Below are 21,132 nucleotides of genomic sequence, written 5' to 3'. Positions count from 1 at the left end.
TGGAGCAGAAGACATGAACAGACACTTCTCCAAAGAAGACATATAAATGGCTAACAGACACATGACAAATTGTTCAACATCACTAGCCATCAGGGAAATACAAATCAAACCACAGTGACGTACCACCTCACACCAGTTAGAATGGCCAAAATTAACAAGACAGGAAACTACAAATGTTGGCAAGGATATGGAGAAAGGGGAACCCTCTTACACTGTTGGTGGGAATGCAAGTTGATACAGCCACTTTGGAAAACAGTGTGGAGGTGCCTCAGAAAATTAAAAATAGAGCTACCCTCCTTTGGGTATTTGCACTCTGGGTATTTACCCCAAAGACACAGATGTAGTGAAAAGAAGGGCCATATGCACCTCAATGTTCATAGCAGCAATGCCCACAACAGCCAAACTGTGGAAGGAGCCGAAATGCCCTTCAACAGATGAGTGGATAAAGAAGATGTGGTTCATATATAGAACCGCATGGAATATTACTCAGCCATCAGAAAGGATGAATACTCAACTTTTACATCAACATGGATGGAACTGGAGGAGATTATGCTAAGTGAAATAAGTCAAGCAGAGAAAGACAATATTCATATGGTTTCACTCATATGTGGAACATAAGGAATAGCTCGGAGGACCACAGGGAAAGTGAAGGAAAACTGAATGGGAAGAAATCAGAGAGGGAGACAAATCACGAGAGACTCTGGACTCTGGGAACCAAACTGAGGGTTTCAGAGGGGAGGGGGGTGGAGGGATGGGGTAACAGGGTGATGGGCATTAAGGAGGGTACATGTTGTGATGAGCACTGGTTATTATATGCAACTAATGAATCATTGAACACTACATCAAAAACTAATGATGTACTATATGTTGGCTAACTGAGCATAATAACAATAAGAAAAAAAGAAATTTCTCCTGGAATATGTTGTTTAGTTTAAATTGGAGAAATTTAATACTAGAAGTAGAGGGTTCTAGAAGGATATTTGAAGAGGAGCTTGTCGGTATGGCCCATTGAGTAGAGCTAGGACCAACATGATGTAAATTAATTTGAAATTTAAGGAAAATAGATTTCAGCTGATGTTCAGAAGAACTCAAATAGAGTATTTCAAAAATGGAATGCATGGTTTCTGGAGGTGGTGAGTATTCCACTTCTGGATGTGTACAATGAGCTAATTGCCATATAATAATCTGACTTTGAAGAAATATAAGAGGTTATAAAAGTAACCATCTATGATAAATATTAAAATTCTTTCTAATAAAAATTAAAATAAACTAAAAATAACATATTGAGGAAGACATTGGCAAAAATATGTCAAAGGAGTTCTAACAATTAAACATGACTATCTAATTCTGACTTATAAGAAAAATATCAAAGCACAAGAGTTATATGAACAAGAACATGAGGAGAAAATGACTGTACCTACATACACTTAACCTTACAGTTATTTAAAGAAATTCAAGTTAAAATAGTAATGTATCCTTTTATACCTATAAAAATAGTGGAGGACTAAAATTGGTAATATAGGATAGGCTATTTTAAAAATAATCCCATACATGGCCAGTGGAATTGTTCATTGGTACGGACTTGAGACAATAAAACAAGCAAACCACATCATTAGAATTGTTCATAACTTGCTTCATTAAATCTACTCTTGATAATATAGTCTAAGGATAACTTACGTGGTATGAATTATAGTAGCATCTATAATAATAAAAAAGTTAGAAGGAAATAAACTACATTTCTAACAAATCAATGAACTATTTACAGGTCATTAACATTTTATGAACATTTAATAATATAAAATTGTGTACAATAAAATGCTATGCCAAAGGCAGAAATAAAAATAATACTATGACTCAACAATGTAAAATATGTAAGCATGGGAGCAGAGAACAAACAAAAATCAAAACAATAGCAAAGGTGATGAGATCATCCTGATGTTTTTTCTATTTGTGTTTAAAGGAGTAGTATTGTATTCATTTAAATAAATTATTAGAAATAGAAACCTTTTAGGCTTTATTACTACATATAATTGTCTATTTTTTAGTATATGTGCTGCTGAAGAAAGCACACTACATATAATTGTCTAAAGCCTAGCTTCCACAAATCTTATGACTTCCATACATATCTGTCAAAAATTAACTGGCTTAGTGTGGGGAATAGAAATGCAACTTCTGTTTAATTTAGTCAATCTGTAAATTCATTTACCTGAGTGCCAGCAATTGACATTATTTGAAATATCTGAAGTATATAGAATAAAGTGATAATATTACCAACACAGTTATGTACCCTGAATACTTGGTGCTTCTCTTCTATCTCTCAGAGACAACCACTATCCTCATTTGATGTTTATCATTCCCATGCACTTTTAAATACTTATAGTTGCATAAATATATTCTTACACAATACACAGTTTTGCATATTTTAAAATTTTACATAAATACTGTGTTATGTATGCATTTTCTGCATTTTGATTTTTTTAGACATTGTTTCTGAGATTCATCCATGTTGCTATATGTAGTTCTTATTCATTTTCACGTTCTATAGTATTCCAAAATATAAACATAGCACATTTTGTTTATCAGTGATCCTACTGATTGACATTTGAGTGGTTTCTAGAATTTTGTTATTACAAATAATACTACTATGAATATCTGTTACACATCTTTTCGTACATGTGCATGAAAATTTCTATAGAGTAGTACCATTCCAATAGAACTTTCTTTAATGATAGAACTATCATTGTGCTGTCCAATATAGTAGACTAGCCAATAGTCACAGAGTGGCTACTGAGCCCTTGAAATGTGCTCATGCAACTGAGGAACTGAATTTTAATTTAATTAATTTAAATTTAAATAGCCACAAACAACTCTTGGCTACTGTATTGGACAGTGCAGCTCTAGATCACATGCTTCAGAGTATGTGCTGGGTCATGAGGGGTGTGTATCCTCAACTTCAGGTATTGCAAAGTGGTTTGGAGATGTGTATAATGTATGATACCAATACTAGTGTGCAGGAGCTCCTGTTGTTTCATATTTGTACCAACAATTGGTGCTATCCTTTTTTTTTTTTTTTAGAGAGAGACCACATGCACATGTGTGATTGGAGGGGGAGGGGCAAAGGGAGAAGGAGAGAATATTAAGCAGGCTCCACACCCAGTGTGGTGCCCCACACAGGGCTCGACCTTACAACCCTGAGATGATGACCTGAGCTGAAGTCAAGAGACAGTCACTTAACTGACTGAGCCAGCCAGGTGACCCATGCGCTATCCTTACTTTTTAACTTTATCAAATTTTTATTGGATTTTGTCATTGTGGCTTTAATTTAAACTTACCTAATACTAGGGAGCCCAAGAAAAGTTTCATATTTATTAGTCATTTTGGGGTTTCCTTTCTTGCAAAATACCTATATATGTCTTTTCATTTTTCTATTGGATACTTCTGCTTTTCTTCTTTTTAGGAGTGTGTGTGTGTGTGTGTGTGTGTGTGTGTGTGTGTTCTGGTTACCAATCCTTTGTGATTACCTATAATGCCAATATTTTTTCCAGCCTGTAGCCTGTCTTTTCATTGATTTCATATAACAGAATTTAACTATAATTTTATGTCTTTTGAGTCTATTTTAAAATATTCTGAGGTCAAAAAGCATTCTCCTAAAATTTTTTCATAAGTTTGTGTTGCTTTTTGTATTAGGTCTTTAATCTCCATGGAGTTAATTTGTATGAAATAAGGATATGTTTTTGTTCTTCCATAACCAAATTCCACAGGCCCACCTCTGCAGTGTAACCTCTGTCACATATCAAGTATCCATATGTGTTTGGGATGTTTTCTGAGGACTTGATGCTATTAGATACGTCCATCTGTCATCTACCTGGTTTATTTCTATAGTAATACTCTCAATTTCTACAGCTTTATACTATCTTGATGTATTGTAGAACAAGTCTCTCCTACCCTGAAATATGATTCTTTAAAAATATTCTTGGCCATTTGGGGCGCCTGGGTGGCTCAGTCAGTTGAGTGTCGAACTCTTGATTTCAGCTCAGGTCATGATCTCAGGGTCCTGGGACTGAGCTCTGCATTGGGCTCTGCACTCAGCAGGGAGTCTGCTTGAGATTCTCTCTCTCCCTTTCCCTGCCCCTCCCCATCCCCTGCTTGTGCATGTGCTCTCTCATAAACAAACAAAAACAAATAAATATTAAAATATACATCTCAAAAACATTTCCTTGGCCACTTGGTTTTCTATGACCGTTTAGGATCACCTTAAAAGAACTGTTTTTTAATATATTTTTTTCCTCATTAGAACCACTGGGGGGAAAAAAAAAAGAACCACTGGGGAGAATTGACTGTTTAAAGATATTTAAACTTCCTATCCATTTTTTCATTTAGTTGGATCTTCTTTAATGTTAACTTCCATTGGTTCTCACTTCTCACCCTTGTTACCACCCTAGTCCAAATCATTACCATCTTGTCCAAAATTCTGCGCTATGAATACACCTCCTGCTTCCACACTCAGCACATCTCACCCTTCCTGCAACTCCCCTGTCTATTCTCCACACAGGAGCAAAAGTGATCCTTTTCAATGTCAGCCCAATTATGTCACAGCTATGCTCAAAAGTCCCTAATGACTCCCATCTCACTAAGAATAAAAGGCAAATTTCTAACCTTGGCCCAGGTGGATCTATGTGATCTGATCACCAGCCACTCCTGTGATCTCATCTTCTGTCTCAGCTTGCTTGCTCCTCCCAAGACACACATAAGCATGCGCCCACCTCAGATCTGTTCACACAGTTCTCCCTGTCTGTAATTCTCTCCCTCTAGGAACACAGATGACTCACCCCCTCAGTCCTTTCAAGCATTTGCTCCAATGTCACTTTACATAGAGAGGACTTCCTGCACACCCTATCTAAACTATCACTCCTGTCCATATCATGACCCCAAACCAGCTTAATTTTTCTTCATAGCACTTATCCTCACCTGACATAGCATCTACGTATTTAATTTTCTCTCCTCACCATTAGAATGTGAACTCCATAAGAAGGCAATATGTCCGTGGATGCTTGTGTTCTGTACACACTTTATTCACTGTGGTACCACTCTGGATGCTTCTGCTCCACAGTGCCCTGACGCTTCACACACTGCCTAGAACAGTGTCTCATATATGGTGGGGCCTCCACAAATATTTGTTCAGTGTGGTTTTATATTTTCTCCACAAGGCCGTGCATCTCTTTTGGTAGACTTATTCCTGGATTCTTTATATATTTTTTAGAAAATTATATTTTCAATTTTTTTTCTTTTTTCCTTACTTATAGCTGTGTGTTTGTAAAAGAGAAAGAAAATTACTCAAAAATGAACTTGGTATCGTTTTGACTTTTACATATAACCACACTCTTATTCCAGACTGTTTTTTTAAAGCACCGAGCACTAGAGATAAATGGGAGAGCATGTTTTAAATGCAGTATTTTGGTGGTGACTGTAACATAGTTATGCCATTTGTCATTCAAAATAAAGACTTTCAGAATCTGCCCGGTAAACCATCTCTACAAACAATGATTTAATCTCAATACAAAGACCAAAGGTTTGGAGGAAGTTGTCCTGGCAAATACAAAGCATATATAGGAAATTGCAACTCAGATGATTTTACTCAAAACTCCTCCAATGGTTCTATTTTTGTCACTTTATTTCATCACAGATCCAGAACCACTACAGCTTAAGGCACTCCTGCCTTTCTGCCTGCAGGTCTATTAAGTAAAGGCAATTACTCTGCAAAGAGGTGGCAATTCCTTTATGGAAGATATTGAATTCTAGGGCAGAAAACAGTGCATCAATAATGAAAGGTCAGTAAGAACACAATGAGCCAACTTCACAGCAACAAAGGGACTGCCAAGAGTGAGGGTCCAGGTACCTCCATGAATAAAGTGTGTATAGAGCACGAGCATTCACTTACTGCCTTCAGGTATCCTTTTCGCAGGAATCTCTCTGAGATCAATTTACTATTGGACCACTACCACTCTACATTTGAAAATATAAAGACAAAACGTCTTGTTCTAAAAAAGTTGGTTTCATCAATGCTTCAGCGCTAGGTCAACAGGACTGCGGCCACACACAGGTCTGCGGGATCTGCTGACCTGCAGAGGAACTCCAAACTAGTCAGCAACATGGAGGTATGATAGATGGGGTAATGCTTAGTGAACTGAAGCTGATTTTCTATTCAGTACATGTAACCTCAGCTTTGTTCAACTGAATAACTTCTGCTACTCTGATACTCAGAGTATTGATTACTGTTTTAGACCTTTGATATGCCATTCATTTTTTTTAAAGGCAGTTATAGGGTGTTTCAACTTTGGCTATAGATAACCAAGTTAGTGGGAGGATGAAAGAGTTCCATGATATTGCAGTATAACTGAACAAACCCGTGGCTCTCTTTACCAGCATATAGGGCAGGGGGGAAAAAGCAATATGGCAGTCTTTTGGAAAGGGAGATAAATGATATGGATTGCCATACGTTAGTTACCGAAGGATTACATTTAAAGATTCTTGTGCTTTTCTTCTCAGAAAGGGAAAATAAAGGAAATGTAAAAACGATTGTCACCAAGAGCTGCTCTTAAAAGAGCCAAGTACCCCCAAATTAAATTCATGCTTCTTAGCTTTCACTTTCCCATAATGTTGGCATAATTCAACGATGGCATTTTGCCAATTATCTCCAGAGTAAGAAGTAGGGCATTAACCACCTCTTTTTCAAGGAACAAAGTTCTTAAGAAGCAATTGATTACTGCTTGTAGGGGTAAACAGTAACCCTCCTGGGATATATTTTTTGAAGGCAGTAAATTCAATCTGAGCATATTCATTGCTTTAATAGTCCTTGGAAGAATATAATCTTATTTTTTCCCTCTTTTCAATGTTATAAGAGTTTTCTTTCACTTAGCAGTTTAACGAGGGGTCTACAAACCACCAAAATCCACAGAGCCCTACTAAGGTTTATAACAAATTGGGAATATGCAATCCCAGCCTTGCTTCTTCTTCCAAAAGCCATAAAATATCTAAATGATGCATATATATGAATATATGGATGGAGATGGTATGTGTATATATACATTACACATACACACCCACATGCACACACTATTTCTTACTCTCTTCATTAATGCAAATAAAATATATATTTTTTCAGGAAGATTTAATATGAAATCCAAAACATATATAAGGAAAAAAAAATCACATGGAAATAACTTCAAATTAATACCTTCTTGGAGACTAAATTGCTATTTACCGTAGTAAATAGTGGGAGGGGAAAAAAGCCCTTGTGCTCTGTTGAAATTTTAAATTAAATATAAAAAGGCTGCAGAAAAAATAATTTATGATAAATCCAGGGAATATGGAGAGATACTTGAATTCACACATCCAATAAATATTATACATGCCAAAGTATTAAGACATTTATAAATTACCCTTTAGCTCAGTTAGTGTAAGATTGTTTCCATAGCAATGGTACAGGGATAGTGAAAAGCCACTTTACCATTTCTGTAGTTTGGAGTAGTCATATACTCTCCATTTCCATTTTCTTCTTTAAAGTAAAAGACTCTATGCAGCTAAAATTTAATTTGATAATTTTTGTATTTGCTTTTTGCCCTAATGCAAAACATATCGATAGGGCAGTAATGGATTACATGTCCTTTATTGGGGCATCGATCTGTTTACTTTTTTTTCCTCCTGAGATTCTAGTATATCAATAAATTTAACAGGTAATGTCATAATCCCTCCTAACATTGGAATTCTATATTTTTTTATATCAAAATGTGAAGGACCACTTCTTGAAGACATTCCCAACCCTCACATACTCCCCTCCTTATGGGTATCAGTCAGAGTCCTGGCAGGAAATGATGGCACACACAAGCTGGCTAATTAAAGAGAGTTTAACAAAGGGACCATTTATAAAGATGTGACAGGAAATAGGGAAATCAACAAGAAATGGAGCAGTTACCTCCTGAGGACAAAACAGCCAGAGTTGTTACTATCCCTAAACTGGAAGAAGCAAACAAAAGAAGTTATCAGAACTTGGAGAGGGTAGCTAACCAGAGGGGACCATGCATCAGGAGATGGAGCCTTCAGTGAGGTGACACCACTAATCATGGTCGTGATCTGGCAGGAAGGGAGCCAGCAAAATAAAAACCCCAAATTTAACTCTTCCTGACATCTTGCCAGCAGTCCCCACTGGTAAAACCAAGCCAGAATCCAAAGGACAAGGGAACCCATTAAAATGGTCTACATAGATCAGTTCCCAGGATACAGGCAGGGTAGAAAAGGAGATTAAAAGGATCTCAAGAGGCAGAATGAAAGTATGCATCACACTCCCCACTTAGACATATAATTTAGTGAAAATCACATTTTAATTTGGAAATAGCATGGTGGGAGTTTTTCATCAGCAGAACTAGGAAGCAGTTTGTACGCTGAGGCATCTAGGGGAAAAGGAATACATGTAAACAAGACACTCGGACACGTTATAAGGTAAGAGAAATATTTATTTAATTTTGCACAAGAACGAGCTTATACTGAACAAATCCAACCAAATAATATTAAGTGCAGTAAAACAAGGAAATAGGGATGACTTTTCCTGTTAGAAAATATTAAGTAACCATGCCTGTGCATTATTTTTATCATTACAATAACTTGTTTCAGATTTCTTTTCAGAGTGTATACTATACATAACACGTTATAACTTCTTTGCTTTGCTTCTGAAAATATAATTCATTCACTGCCTTGCATTTTATTTTTTTTGCAATGAGGAACCTAACTGATTCGTGAAGATTCTGATCTAGAGAAAAATTTTCTGCACCAGTGAAGCTAGAGGCTTTCAAAGCTCTGATGGGCTCAGGCTTTATATCCAGGGGTCATGATGTCGTGGTGTGTATTCTATACCCATTCTTCTACCACGGTGATGTCAGACACAGTAGAAGCAGAATTCTGGTCTCGTTTTGCCCCAAGAATTTTCCTTTAGTGATTTTCTCAAGCTTCACAAATTTCATAATTGAATGTTCACTCAGCTATTAACAAAGCTGCACTTAGCTGCCCACAAATCATCCACTTTAAGTTTTAACTTTTTTTTTTTTTTTGGTCTTTTTAATGAAAGAACATTCTTTAAACAGAAATCTCCCGTGAGACAGTTAACTTCACAGTTCCTGAAGGCACTGTGGATCCACTGAGCAACAGATGTGGCCATTCTAGAGAAGAAAAAAGAGGAAAGAAAAGGATGGTATAAGCTGTTAAGCCGTTAGTAAATACTCACACTTATTGATTGGTGCACATAAATCTAACTGGGGCTTGCTATTTATGCACCCCAGCAAATTCAACCTCCCAGTCACTTCTCATGTCTCTGCTACTGCAGAACCAATTATGCCCAGTTATTTGTGGCAAATCAGAGACTAGCTTTATTTACCACATGGCACCTTCTTAGATCACATTTGTTCTCTTAATTATTCATCCACAAAATATGTATTGAGTATATTAAGCCTTAGGTATATGGATGAATAAGCAGAATGGTTACTACCCTCATAGGGCAGGGGTTACAGTTGGGGGGGGGCAGAAAACTAATAAATACCAAGCAAACATATAATCAAAAATTGTGAAAGGTGCTAGAAAAGAAAGAAACTAGGTGATGTCAGGATACTAATGAAAGACTGGCTGGGGCACCTGGGTGGCTCAGTCGGTTAAGCTTCTGCCTTTGTCTCAGGTCATGATCCCAGGGTCCTGGGATTGAGCCCCGGATCGGATCGGGCTCCCTGCTCAGCAGGGAGTCTGCTTTTCCCTCTGTCCCTCCCCCTGCTCATGCTCTCTCTCTTCCCCCCTCCCTCCCTCTCTCTCTCTCAAATAAATAAATAAAATCTTTTAAAAATAATAAAGAAAAGACTGGCTACTTAGATTAGGTGGTCAGGGTGGACTTCTCTGTAGAAGTGATATTTAAACCAAGACCTCAAGGCAATGTGAAAAGGTTGGCCAAAAGCACAGGGAACAGAATGAGTAAAGGCTTTGAAGTGAAAGTAGTTTTGTTTAGTTAAGAAGCTAAAAAAAGATCTGGGTGAGAATTTTGAGTTGGTGAAGAAAACAGTGTAGAAATATAGTAGGAAAAATAGCAGGGAAGGGCCAGATACACATAATTAGTTTTTCAAATAAAATACCAAAATAATACAGTGCATTACAAAAAAATTAATATCTTGCTCTTTTGATTCCTTGCACTCTCTTCAACCAGCTAACAAATAATGATGATTATGTTAATATTGTTACTACAATCATAAGATGATAATATCCTACTTCTTGAGTGCATACTCTGTGTCAAACACTTTGCTAGGCACTTTAAATACATTATCAAATTTCAACCTTACAGCATTCTCAGTGGGTCACTATTAATATTCACACTTCCTAGATTCAGATACTGAAGATCAGAAAGCTTAAATATCATGTCCAAAATCACACAGCTAACAATGGTACAGCAGGAATTAAAATTCAGGTTAGTCTGACTAAAAACCATCCTCTATTTGATATTTCCTCTCAGATAAGTGACCCTAGATGGTTTAAAAACGTGTTATACTTTTATGATAAAATCAAAAGTGTCTGTTCTATAAGACAAAAGATTTTGATACTTTAAACTTTTTTGAAGTATACCAAATGAGGGGAAAACTAGTCCATTTCCAAGAAAAGTATTATCAATTTAAGCCAATACTCTTCCGTTCTTAATTTTTATGAAGCAGAGTTCTTATTCTGACAATGAGAGAAAGTCTCAACATCTCTTGGATCTCCAGTGGCATTTTAAAGCTTTGTCATCATGCTCAGAGGCAGGTTTTCTACCATAACCATTACATCATCTTTCCCAGTCCAGGCACCCACTGATGTAAGGGATGTACCAGTTCCTGTGAGTATCAGTTCCTCAAATTGTATGGCTTTTGAGCAGAAAGTGAGGGGATTTCTGGAGCTTTCTGCCATTGAGTATGCGAAGCTAGCATTAGAACCCTATGGGTGGAAAAATCATTTTTATGGTTCCCATGAGTATGTTTTAGGAAGGGATTTTCCAAAATCTTCCAGGAATGTTTTTCTTATTCTATATCCATATTTTCTGTTACAATAAGATAAAAGCTCTATAAATCATATACCAGTGGAAACTCCTCAATTAGGGAAACATAGTTCATACAAGAATGAATAATAAAATATCCTACTGGAGTTCCAGTTTCAGTAATGGCATAGTTGCTTATATAAAACTAACCTTCCCCACAGATAACTATAAAGGGTCTGGACAAAAATAGAAAAAATAACTATTTGAAAGCAACAGATAGTGACCAAAAAGCAGGCGGACACTGGAAAGGTTTCAATCTGTGAAAGAAGGGAAATGTGTGAGATTTATTTTTCCTTTGCATTTCCCCTTAGGGCACTTTGTAGTCTCTGCAGCTTAGGCTAACTACAGCTCAGGCATAAAGACACAATCTGATAGGCCTCAGATGTCAGAGGACAACTTTTAGGGCTGCCAGAGTGGTTGTAAATTCAGAAAGAAATACCTAGAAAGGAGGGAGTGAATCAGCATATAAACTCCCCTCAAATCCTTGGCTGGTCTTTGAAATACAGAAGAGACTAAAGAGATAATGAGTTACAGCTTGAAAGTTGCAAGATCTGGGCAGAGATTTCAAATGCTGCTTACTGTGGGTAGCAGTGTTTAAAATCTGTGTCCTTCCAAGTTAGAAAGGATTGATAAAAATTCAGGTTTTTCATTGAAAGCCCAAAAGGGCCATGATTAGGAGTAAAAGTCTCAAGATTAAGAGACTCAAGATTAAGAGACTCACCCTAGAACTAAGGGTAAATCTGGAAGAGACCCACCTAACCAGAGTAAAGTGAAGTTTTCTTAAGTGCAAGGTGATAGGCCAGAAATTTGCAAACTGCTAGAACAAACAGTCTTCAGAGGAAGCTAAAAGAACATATGATCTATGCCATATATCATCCATAGTATCCAATAAACCGTAAAAATATTAGATATCACGAAGAAAGACAAGAAAATGTGACTTTTAATCAAGAGAAGAAGTAGTCAATATAAATGACTCAAAAACAATCCAGATGGAATAATTAGCAGACAAGGACTGGAAAGTATCTATTTTAAATATGTTTGAAGTAAAACAACAACAAAAAAAAGATGGTAAATCTCAGCAGATAAATAAAACTATAAATAGAATTAAATGGAAATTTTGGAGTGAAAATTTGCAGTATTTGAAGTGAAAAACTCATTGGATAGATTTAACAGCAGATTAGACATGACAGAGGAACAGTCAGTAAATTTATAACAAAAAAAATAGAAATTATCCAATCTAAAACAAAGAGAAAAAAGACTGATATAAAAATAGAGCTTCACTGACCTTCAGGATAGTATTAAGCCATACAACATATGAGTAATCATAGTCTCAGAAGAATAGGATGGAGAAAATTGCAGAGAAAATATTTGAAAAAATTTGAAGAAACCATGGTCAAAATTTTCTCAAATTTCTTGAAAAAACAAAAACAAAAGAACCTACCAGCTTAGATACTTAAAAAGCCCAGCAAACACCAAAGAATAAAGTCACACAAAATATCACATCTAAGTGTATCACAGTCAAACTCCTAAAAATCAAAGCTAGAGAACTGTGAAAGGAAACAGATGGGGGAAAAGACAGGGGAACAAAAATACAAATGATAGCTGAATCCTCATTAGAAATGATGGACACGTGAAAACAATAGAGTATCACCCTCAAAGTCCTGGGAACAAATCTGTGAATCCAGAGTGCTATATTTAATAAAAATATCCTTTAAAAATAAAGATAATTTCAGATAAATGGAAGTTAAGAGATCTATTAACCAATGAATCTATAATATGGAAAATGCTAAGGGAAGTTAAAACTGAAGGAAAGTTGACACCAGATGGAGGCTCAAATATGTGAGAAGAAATGAACACTAGAAATGGCAAATATGTGGATAAGTATGAAATATAGCATTTCTTCTTCCCTTAACTTCCTTAAGAGATATTTGGCTGATTAAAGCAAAAATAATAAGGAATTTTAGGGTTTATAGCTTACTGAGTTACAAAATATATGATTATTTATTATAGCTCAAAGGCTAAGGGGGATGGAATTCTATTATGTTGAAGTTCTTATATTTTATGTGAAGTAGTATAATAAATCTTATTCTGCTCTAATAAATGAATGCTATAGATTATAATCTCTAGATCAGTAACTTAAATAATAATACAAAAGGCTATAGTTAAAAGTCCAAAAGAACAATTAAATTTAAATAATATAAAAAGTTAATAAACAAAAAGAAGGAAGAAATGGAGGAATAGGAATATGGAAAATGGATAGGACAAAAATAAAACAAATGGCAAAATGGTAGCCCTATATCCACCAATGCCAAAATATTAAATTATATGTAAACAGACTAAACACTTCATTAAAAGAGACCGTCATACTCGATAACAAAGTAAGAACGAAATATACATTATCTATAAAAAAATACAGTTTAAATATAAAACCATAGATGGGTTGAAAGTAGATGGGTCAAAACAAAATGAATATCTGAAAAAATTGACTTCAAAGTCTAGAAGGCTTGCTAGAGAAAAGGAGGGCATTACATAATGATAAAATGGGTAATTTACCAGAAGACATAAAAGAGTACATCCTGGGCGATTCCATTTATATGAAATTTTTAAAAGGCAAAAAAAATCTACTACAATGAAATCAAATTGAAGTTTGCTATGGTAAGTTGGTATTGCCTGGAAGGGGAAAAAAAGGTACTTACTCAAGTATTGGAAATATTCTATATTTTGATTGTAAGACTCATCAAATTATATATATAATAACTATGCATTTCACTATAGTTAATATTACCTTGATAAAAACTAAAATAAAAGGTGATCCACTGAAACTTAGTCTGATTACTAGGAATAGTAACAACCTACTATTACAATGAATAAAACTAGTTACTTTTACATAGTACAAAGTAAGTTTCCTTAACACCCTGTTATTTCTGGCTATATTTATTCTATATTTTTAAAAAGTTTTAAAAAAGTCATTGTCACTATTTTTGTGCTAAACTCAAATCAAGATTAGAAGACAGCTGGCTTTGGGGTGCCTGGGTGGCTCAGTCGTTAAGCGTCTGCCTTTGACTCAGGTAATGATCCCAGGGTCCTGGGATCAAGCCCCGCATCGGGCTCCCTGCTCCACGGGAAGCCTGCTTCTCCCTCTCCTACTCCCCCTACTTGTGTTCCCTCTCTCGCTGAGTCTCTGTCAAATAAATAAGTAAAATCTTAAAAAAAAAAAAAAAAGACAGCTGGCTTTTAATTTTCAGTTAATATATTTATATGTAATACATGTATAATATATTTTAATGTTATTTATATTCAGTAAATTTAGTTTTTATTCATTTATTAATCATTTACTGTATAATTAATATATTAATCTGTTTACACATTATATAGATTGTAAATAGATGTATATATAAATAATATATTTTTAAACATCCCACTATCATCAGTATTTTAGTATGACTTTATAGAATTCATTTTCATACTTTTATTTTCAACCTTCTTGCAATTAAAGTGTAAATGTAATTACATATATTTTTAGCTTAGGTTTTATTTTAAGCCATTTTTTCCAATGGCTGAGTAATATAATCATATAATTATATATATATTACATAATTATAGTATAATATATATTGCATCATAGAGTTACTAGAACATATTTAACTATTTTTCTATTTTTGGACACCTTGGTTTCTTCCTTGATTTTATATGACAAATAATACTGAGGTGAATATTGTCATGCATATATTTTAGAATATTTCTTTAGGTTATATTCTCAGACCTGGTGTTAGTAGGACAAAAGATATTTGAGTTGGGATGGGGAGTAGGCAAAGAGGTGTATTGTGGCACATTGACACGTGTTTTTTAATGTCATTAACAATTCATAAGTACACCTCTGTCAGCACTGGAAATTATTGTGAGTTGTTTTTTTTTACTGTGGTATGTGAAAATAATAATTCATTATGTTAGTTTACATTAGAGTTTTAATTATTTAAAAGTTGAATAATTTCCTCTTTTTTTAATAGCTGCATTTTTTAGTGAATCATTTATTCATTCTTTGCTGATTTCTTTATGGGGGAAATACTGATTTTTCTTGTTAACTTTTATATGTGTTTTAATTTAACAAAGCATATCTTCTGGAAGAATATTTTTCCAGTTTCTAGTTGTGACTTCTCATTTTGTAAATTTTGTTTATCTATAGAAGCTCTAAATTTTCTTTGAGGTACACTTTATCACTTTTAAGTTAGAATAGACATCTCCCTTCCAGAATGTTGATTAACATTTGATTACATCTTTTTACTTTCAGTATCTAACATTTCTTCCATGTAGAATTTGTTTTGATATATGATAGCATATAAAATTACTTCCCTCAAATTGCTACCCAGCCATTCCACTACATATAGAATAATCCTTTCTTCCTTTATTGATCTGAAAATCTCTCCCAATCATACACGAAAGTCTTCATTTTAATGTCCTCATTGATGGGGCATTTGTTTCCATAGACAGATCTAGTTATCTATTCTACTGTTAGTACAGAAGTCTGCTTTCAAAACTTTAAATCTGCTGTTCCTGATAGATGAAGGTAAAGTTTAGGAAGTTAGGAGCTTCATCCTTAAAACTCTAATTTTCTTTATACCTCAATTATTTCAGTATTACATCTAGAGTCTCCCAAGGAATTAAAAGTAGCCCCCTGGCTTCCAATTTCCAAATGGTCTGTTTGGTAATTATTTATTAAAGGAAATGACCTTCTATCCCTCCTCCCTTTGTATTCATTTCTCAACTGGACACATCCCTAGTTACTGTTTGAAGCTCAAAGCATAACTGCCTAAAAGCACTCTGACCCATCAAAGGGTTCATTGTCCCTTTTAGACTTAGACAATCTTAGTCATCCATTTTTGACTCAAGAGTTTAACCTTTAAATGGAGGAACATTTTTTTTTAACCTAAGCAACTTAAATCTGAAAACATCCTTAAAAAGACATCTTTAAAAAAACTGCTCCCTGCTAATTCCTAATTCCTCAGATCTTATCTTCAATGTCATTTGCTCAGGAGATAACTGGTACACATGTTATATGGTCTTTTAGCACAGTGCTCCTTTCCTTCAGAGCATCCATCACAGTCTAGAATGTTGTCTTTTCTGTTTCATGACTTAATATCTACTTACTGTATTATTAAACACTAATAATAACCAATATTGGTGTTTACTCTGAATGTGCATAAAATGTGCAGGAAACTTTTTTATGGATCTTCTCACTTAATTCTTAGAGCAACCCTCTCATGCAGGTACTAAAATTATTCCTAGTTAGGTACTATTTTTATTCTTATTTTTCAGGTGAGCAAACCGAGCCACAGAGAGATTAATGGACATCCCTTGAGGTCACATTGCTAGTATGGCTGACCAGGCTTTGAATCCAGGTGGCCTGATTCTACGCACTGCATTCTTCACCTCTAGACCAGTGCTGTCCAGCAGAATATTCTGTGATGAGAGAAATCTTCTTCATATGTTGTCTAATATGATAGCCACTAGCCACATGTAGCTATTGAGCAATTAAAATGTGGCCAGGGTGACTGAGAAACTGAAGTTTTGATTTTATTTAATTTTAATTAAATAGCCACATGTGGCTACTGACTACCATATTGGACAGCATAGCTCTAGACAATAAGGTGCTAGGTAATAATTTCCAGAAACAGGTTTATCTGTCTTGCTTATTATTACACTCCTGGTACTAGCATAATACCCGCCACAATGTATTTATTGACTAGAATGAGTAATTCATAGGATAGTAGGACAGGGAGATAAGAAGTAAAAATGGTGCTCTCTAATTGTGGAAAATGCTCACCTCCAATGCAGTATCTGTAGCCTGTCTTGCATCCATTTTATTTTTTTAAAATAACACAAAATAAACATAATAAAATGTGTATTTGGGATAAATTTGGTAAAGTAGCACATATTTTTATAACTCATATTTAATAAGAAGGGAAAAGGGAAATAGCATCAAACAGTAACTTCTGAGAATCAGCACTTACCTGACAAAAAATGAATTTAATTCTAAAATACACTTGCCGGAATACATTTCTATCATGAGGCAAAAAATCCTACTATTTGTTTATAAGGCAGTAAATGACAATCATACTCATGCTCTTCACCCCAGAAAACACTCTCATGTTTTTCTATTACTGAATGCATTTTTTTCATTGGAAATATCTGTGTGAGCCATATTTGTGTGTTTTTCATCCTATCGCCTCCTATATATTTTTGCTGTCACTTCTCAGAACAATAATCTTAGATTAAGAGTGTACATGGGGTGCCTGGCTGGCTCAGTTGGTGGATCATGTGACTCTTGATCTCAGGGTTGTGCGTTCAAGCTGCATTTTGGGTGTAGAGGTTACTTATAAAATATTAAAAAAAAAAGTGTAAAGGGACTTTAATTGGTAATTAAATGTCAGAAAATATTTCCCTGTTGGTCGTTAATGCTGAAGTTTCTAGATAAGTACTGCTATGTGTTCTCATATTAAATGTATATTAAAGCAATACTGCATATACATTAGTCACTTTTAGTAGTAGTAGTAGTAACTTTCAAATTTGCTAATGCATTTTCAGAAAACGCATTAAATGTTCACCCAAAAAGGTGTGCTTGATTGACAAAAATTACACTGATTGAAAGAGACAGAAATTTTGGTTTGAAATAGATAATAGTATCTCAAAGCTTAAAGCATTTTATATTTCTTTGTCCTGTTATGTCAAGCCACTCGAGTAAGAATTTGTGCTAAGTGAATCTGAATGAAATTGCTCTATTGAAAAAAAAATTAATGGAATTGTGCACTTACAAAAAGAGAGTTAGAGATATCTGGCTGTGCTATGTTGGAAAAAATCTGAATCTTTGCTTTCCTGTGTTGTTGTTATTAAGCCTTCAGTTTGTTTACTTAGTTTTAGTGTTGATTCAAAAATTATGACTATGAAATACAGTGACCACTAAATCAACATTTGTAGGAACAATAATCAAGTAGAATGCTTTCGGCTTTGCCAGTATGTATGAACTCTACATACAGTCTACATTATCTGTATTTTTGTTCTCATTGAAGTAAAAGACACATGCTCTATTTTCCTACAGGAATAAGAAGAAAAATCTTTATAATGATTTTTCTCCAACTGTAGGAATAAAATAAACAACAGATCTTAAATTTTTCAACCCAGTGTAACTGACCACAACAAACCAAAAAATATGCCCATTTTTTCCATATTGATTTTCACTTTGGAAAATGTAATATATTTACTTTGTCGATAAGTCTTACAGACCTCATAAAAGGACCAGATAAAAATCAATAAAATAATATTGTCTTCCCTCATGAAAGAAGAAACATGAAGTTTGTGTTGTAGTTTTTTTGTTTTTTTTTTAAAGATGTGTACAGTTAGATACTTGAGGGCAATTTAAGTGGGTTCTTTCTGTTCTGGTGACATAAATAACTGATCAATCTGGTTTCTGATCATGCACTTCCTTCTCCCTGAATATGCTTTGAGGATGCACAGGGCAGTTAGCCTTGGCACTAATAAAGCTGAGTGGCCCTCCTCCCACCTCTGTTTCAACAATAGGAAAAAAAAAATGCTTCCCATTGGCCTAGGTTAAGCACATTAATATGAATGAGTCCTGGGTACAGTTGGCCAAGTGTTCCCTACTTGAATTTAATAGGCTTTACCTTGCACTGGCAGAGAGTACACTCGGTGCCATGTTTGATCCAAGAGGACCCAGTGAAGCGAACCACGTTCATCTCATCCAGGCAAGTTTTGGTGATGTCATTACGAATGGTGTCGGCCTGGCAAGGGTCAGTGACACAGCGCCGGCAGCACTCATTCTCTGGGAGGACACTGAATTCACATTCCACTTCTGGGCAAGGCAGAGGCCAACAGTCAACTTCCCCTTGCTGTAAGGAAAGCAGATGCACCAGGGCCGGGAGAAAGGAAGGGAGGGCTTAGAGGGAGGCACAGTGGAGGGAGCACAGTGTTTACTGAATACTCAGTTTATTTGATGGATATTTATACTCACACCTTCAAAGCCATGAATCTTGCAGGGAATCTACAAAAGTCCTATCAGCATGCTGAGGTCTATACTGCAGCTGGATTTTAAGAGCATTCAAGGATTAAACAAGAACAATGAACAAAAGCAAAACCCTTTCCCTTAAAACAATCAAATTTGCATGCTCTTATCTTTTCCCTGACAGAGAAGAATTATTTACTATGGAAGAAGGTTTTACTTGAATTTTTGCATATTAGGTGTTTTTTTCATTCTTTTGATTATTTCCCCCCCAACTCATTTATTCCCTTCTGTATAAAGAAATTGTGTCCATTTACAAGAAAATCAACTGAAATATGAAGGGAATTTGGCAGGTTTTCTTTGTTCATTTATATGTTTCTCAGGTTAGGGATTTTGGAGGGAAAAAAAAACAACTAGGAACTGATTTCAGGCTTCTTTATTCCACATGGGAAAATTGTATGAATTGGAGCTTTTTAAAATTTAGCTCCCACCTGTCTCCTATTTTCTTCATAATTCTGAATCTCACGGTCTTGGAGATGAAAGCAGCCTTCAGGCACAGAAACTGACCTTGTTCTTTCAATTGATTTTTTGGTTTAAAGTATAAAAAGGAAGCAACAAAAAAGCATTGCCTTAAAAATATCCTCACACAAATAGAAAGGAAACTAGCCAGGACTTTAAAAGTAGCATTTGGGAAACTTTCTTCTATAAAGACACATAGACCAATTTTCCTTTTCATTCACACTCCTCGAAAGAATCAAGAAGCTTGGTCAAATGAGAAAAGATTGGTGTTTTCCTGATCAAGTCTTTATTTTCTTTTTTCCTATTGTTTCCACTAGAAGTTTTGTAAATATATACATTCAACTATAATATTCTAATAAGTATTTATTGCAAATCCATATCATGTGTAAAACAGGGTGCCCACTAGATAGCATTGATGGTAAAAATATTTGGAAGGAGAAAAAGGTGTTGTTTTGTTTTTGTTTCTGTTTTTTTAAGTCTGAGCATGACCGATAGAAATGGATTAACAAAAGTTCTACTTGGACAAAAAAATTACATTTTTCACAAATGCTGTTCTGCTTATAATGGTCTGTGAGTAAACCTAAGCTGAATGGAACTGGGGATGCTAGGAGAGTCTTTTCTTCTTCCGAGCTCTGTAAAGACATGCATGACATGCTGTCCAACATTTACTCCGAATGTGCCTTCACGGGTCCTGACCGCATGCCCGCCATCTTGTCATCCTAACCGGGCTCACTTTTTGAAACCACCAGTGCCATGGCCAGGTAGGTGCTGAGAACTGGCAGATTTGGGAGGGCAAGGCTGTCTCCCTCCTTAGATTCTGGGCCGGAACTTCCCCCGCACTTCCTGTAGCTAAACTTACCAAACAGCGACACTGCTGGCAGTTCTGGACCCAGGTGTCACCACTACTGTATAAGGTTTCCCCATTTTGATGGAGGCACTGACTGCTAAGCCTTGGGTCACATTCAGGGCAGCAAAAAAGATCAACCGTTGGATTCTCGCAGTCACAGACCATCCGACGACACATTACGAATCCATTCTGTATGAGAAAGAAGAAAGCAGTTACCAAAAGCCTCCCTTTCTCTATATACTACATCAGTGTAATGGCTTTAGAGTTACATTTTGTAGCTAACACACAGAAATTACCCAAGCTGGAAAACTTCCAATTTCCTTTCCAAACACTGCTTGACCAGCAAATTTTCAGAAATGACCGGTATGAAATAACCACTACACAACCTTATGTATATATGAATGTGGGTAATGTACATGTAAATATACACACACTTGTTTATTAGTATAGTAATTAGAATACTACCTAAATTTTGTTTTGTGTGAGGGCATGTGTATTTATATTTAATAGTCAACAAGCTGGGGAGGGTATGTGCTATGGTGAGCACTGTGAATTGTGTAAGACTTTTGAATCACAGACCTGTACCTCTGAAACAAATAATACATTATATGTTAAAAAAAAAGAAGAAGAAGAAGAAGATAGCAGGAAGGGAAAGATGAAGGG

General features: G+C 35.4%; 1 protein-coding gene across 6 annotated transcripts in view; it reads right to left on the bottom strand.

The window, feature by feature from the left end:
* Window positions 1–8,489: 8,489 nt before the first annotated feature.
* Window positions 8,490–21,132, bottom strand: part of NELL2 (neural EGFL like 2) — a 400,969-nt gene continuing 388,326 nt past the window's right edge. For all 6 annotated transcript variants that reach the window (XM_073882092.1, XM_073882091.1, XM_073882095.1 and 3 more), the window contains 3 exons: window positions 20,482–20,658; window positions 18,769–18,993; window positions 8,490–9,209 (listed from right to left, as the gene is read on the bottom strand). In XM_073882092.1, the coding sequence (XP_073738193.1) occupies window positions 9,159–9,209; window positions 18,769–18,993; window positions 20,482–20,658 (453 nt within the window). In that variant the 3' untranslated portion in view covers window positions 8,490–9,158. The remainder of the gene's footprint in view (window positions 9,210–18,768; window positions 18,994–20,481; window positions 20,659–21,132) is intronic.

This window comes from Callorhinus ursinus, unplaced genomic scaffold, assembly GCF_003265705.2.
Source record: "Callorhinus ursinus isolate GAN/ISIS: 27379988/994484 unplaced genomic scaffold, GSC_fseal_2.0 scaffold44, whole genome shotgun sequence".
Taxonomy (NCBI): Eukaryota; Metazoa; Chordata; class Mammalia; order Carnivora; family Otariidae; genus Callorhinus; species Callorhinus ursinus.
Note: the sequence above shows the minus strand (reverse complement) of the source record. Positions and strands in the feature narration are given on the sequence as shown.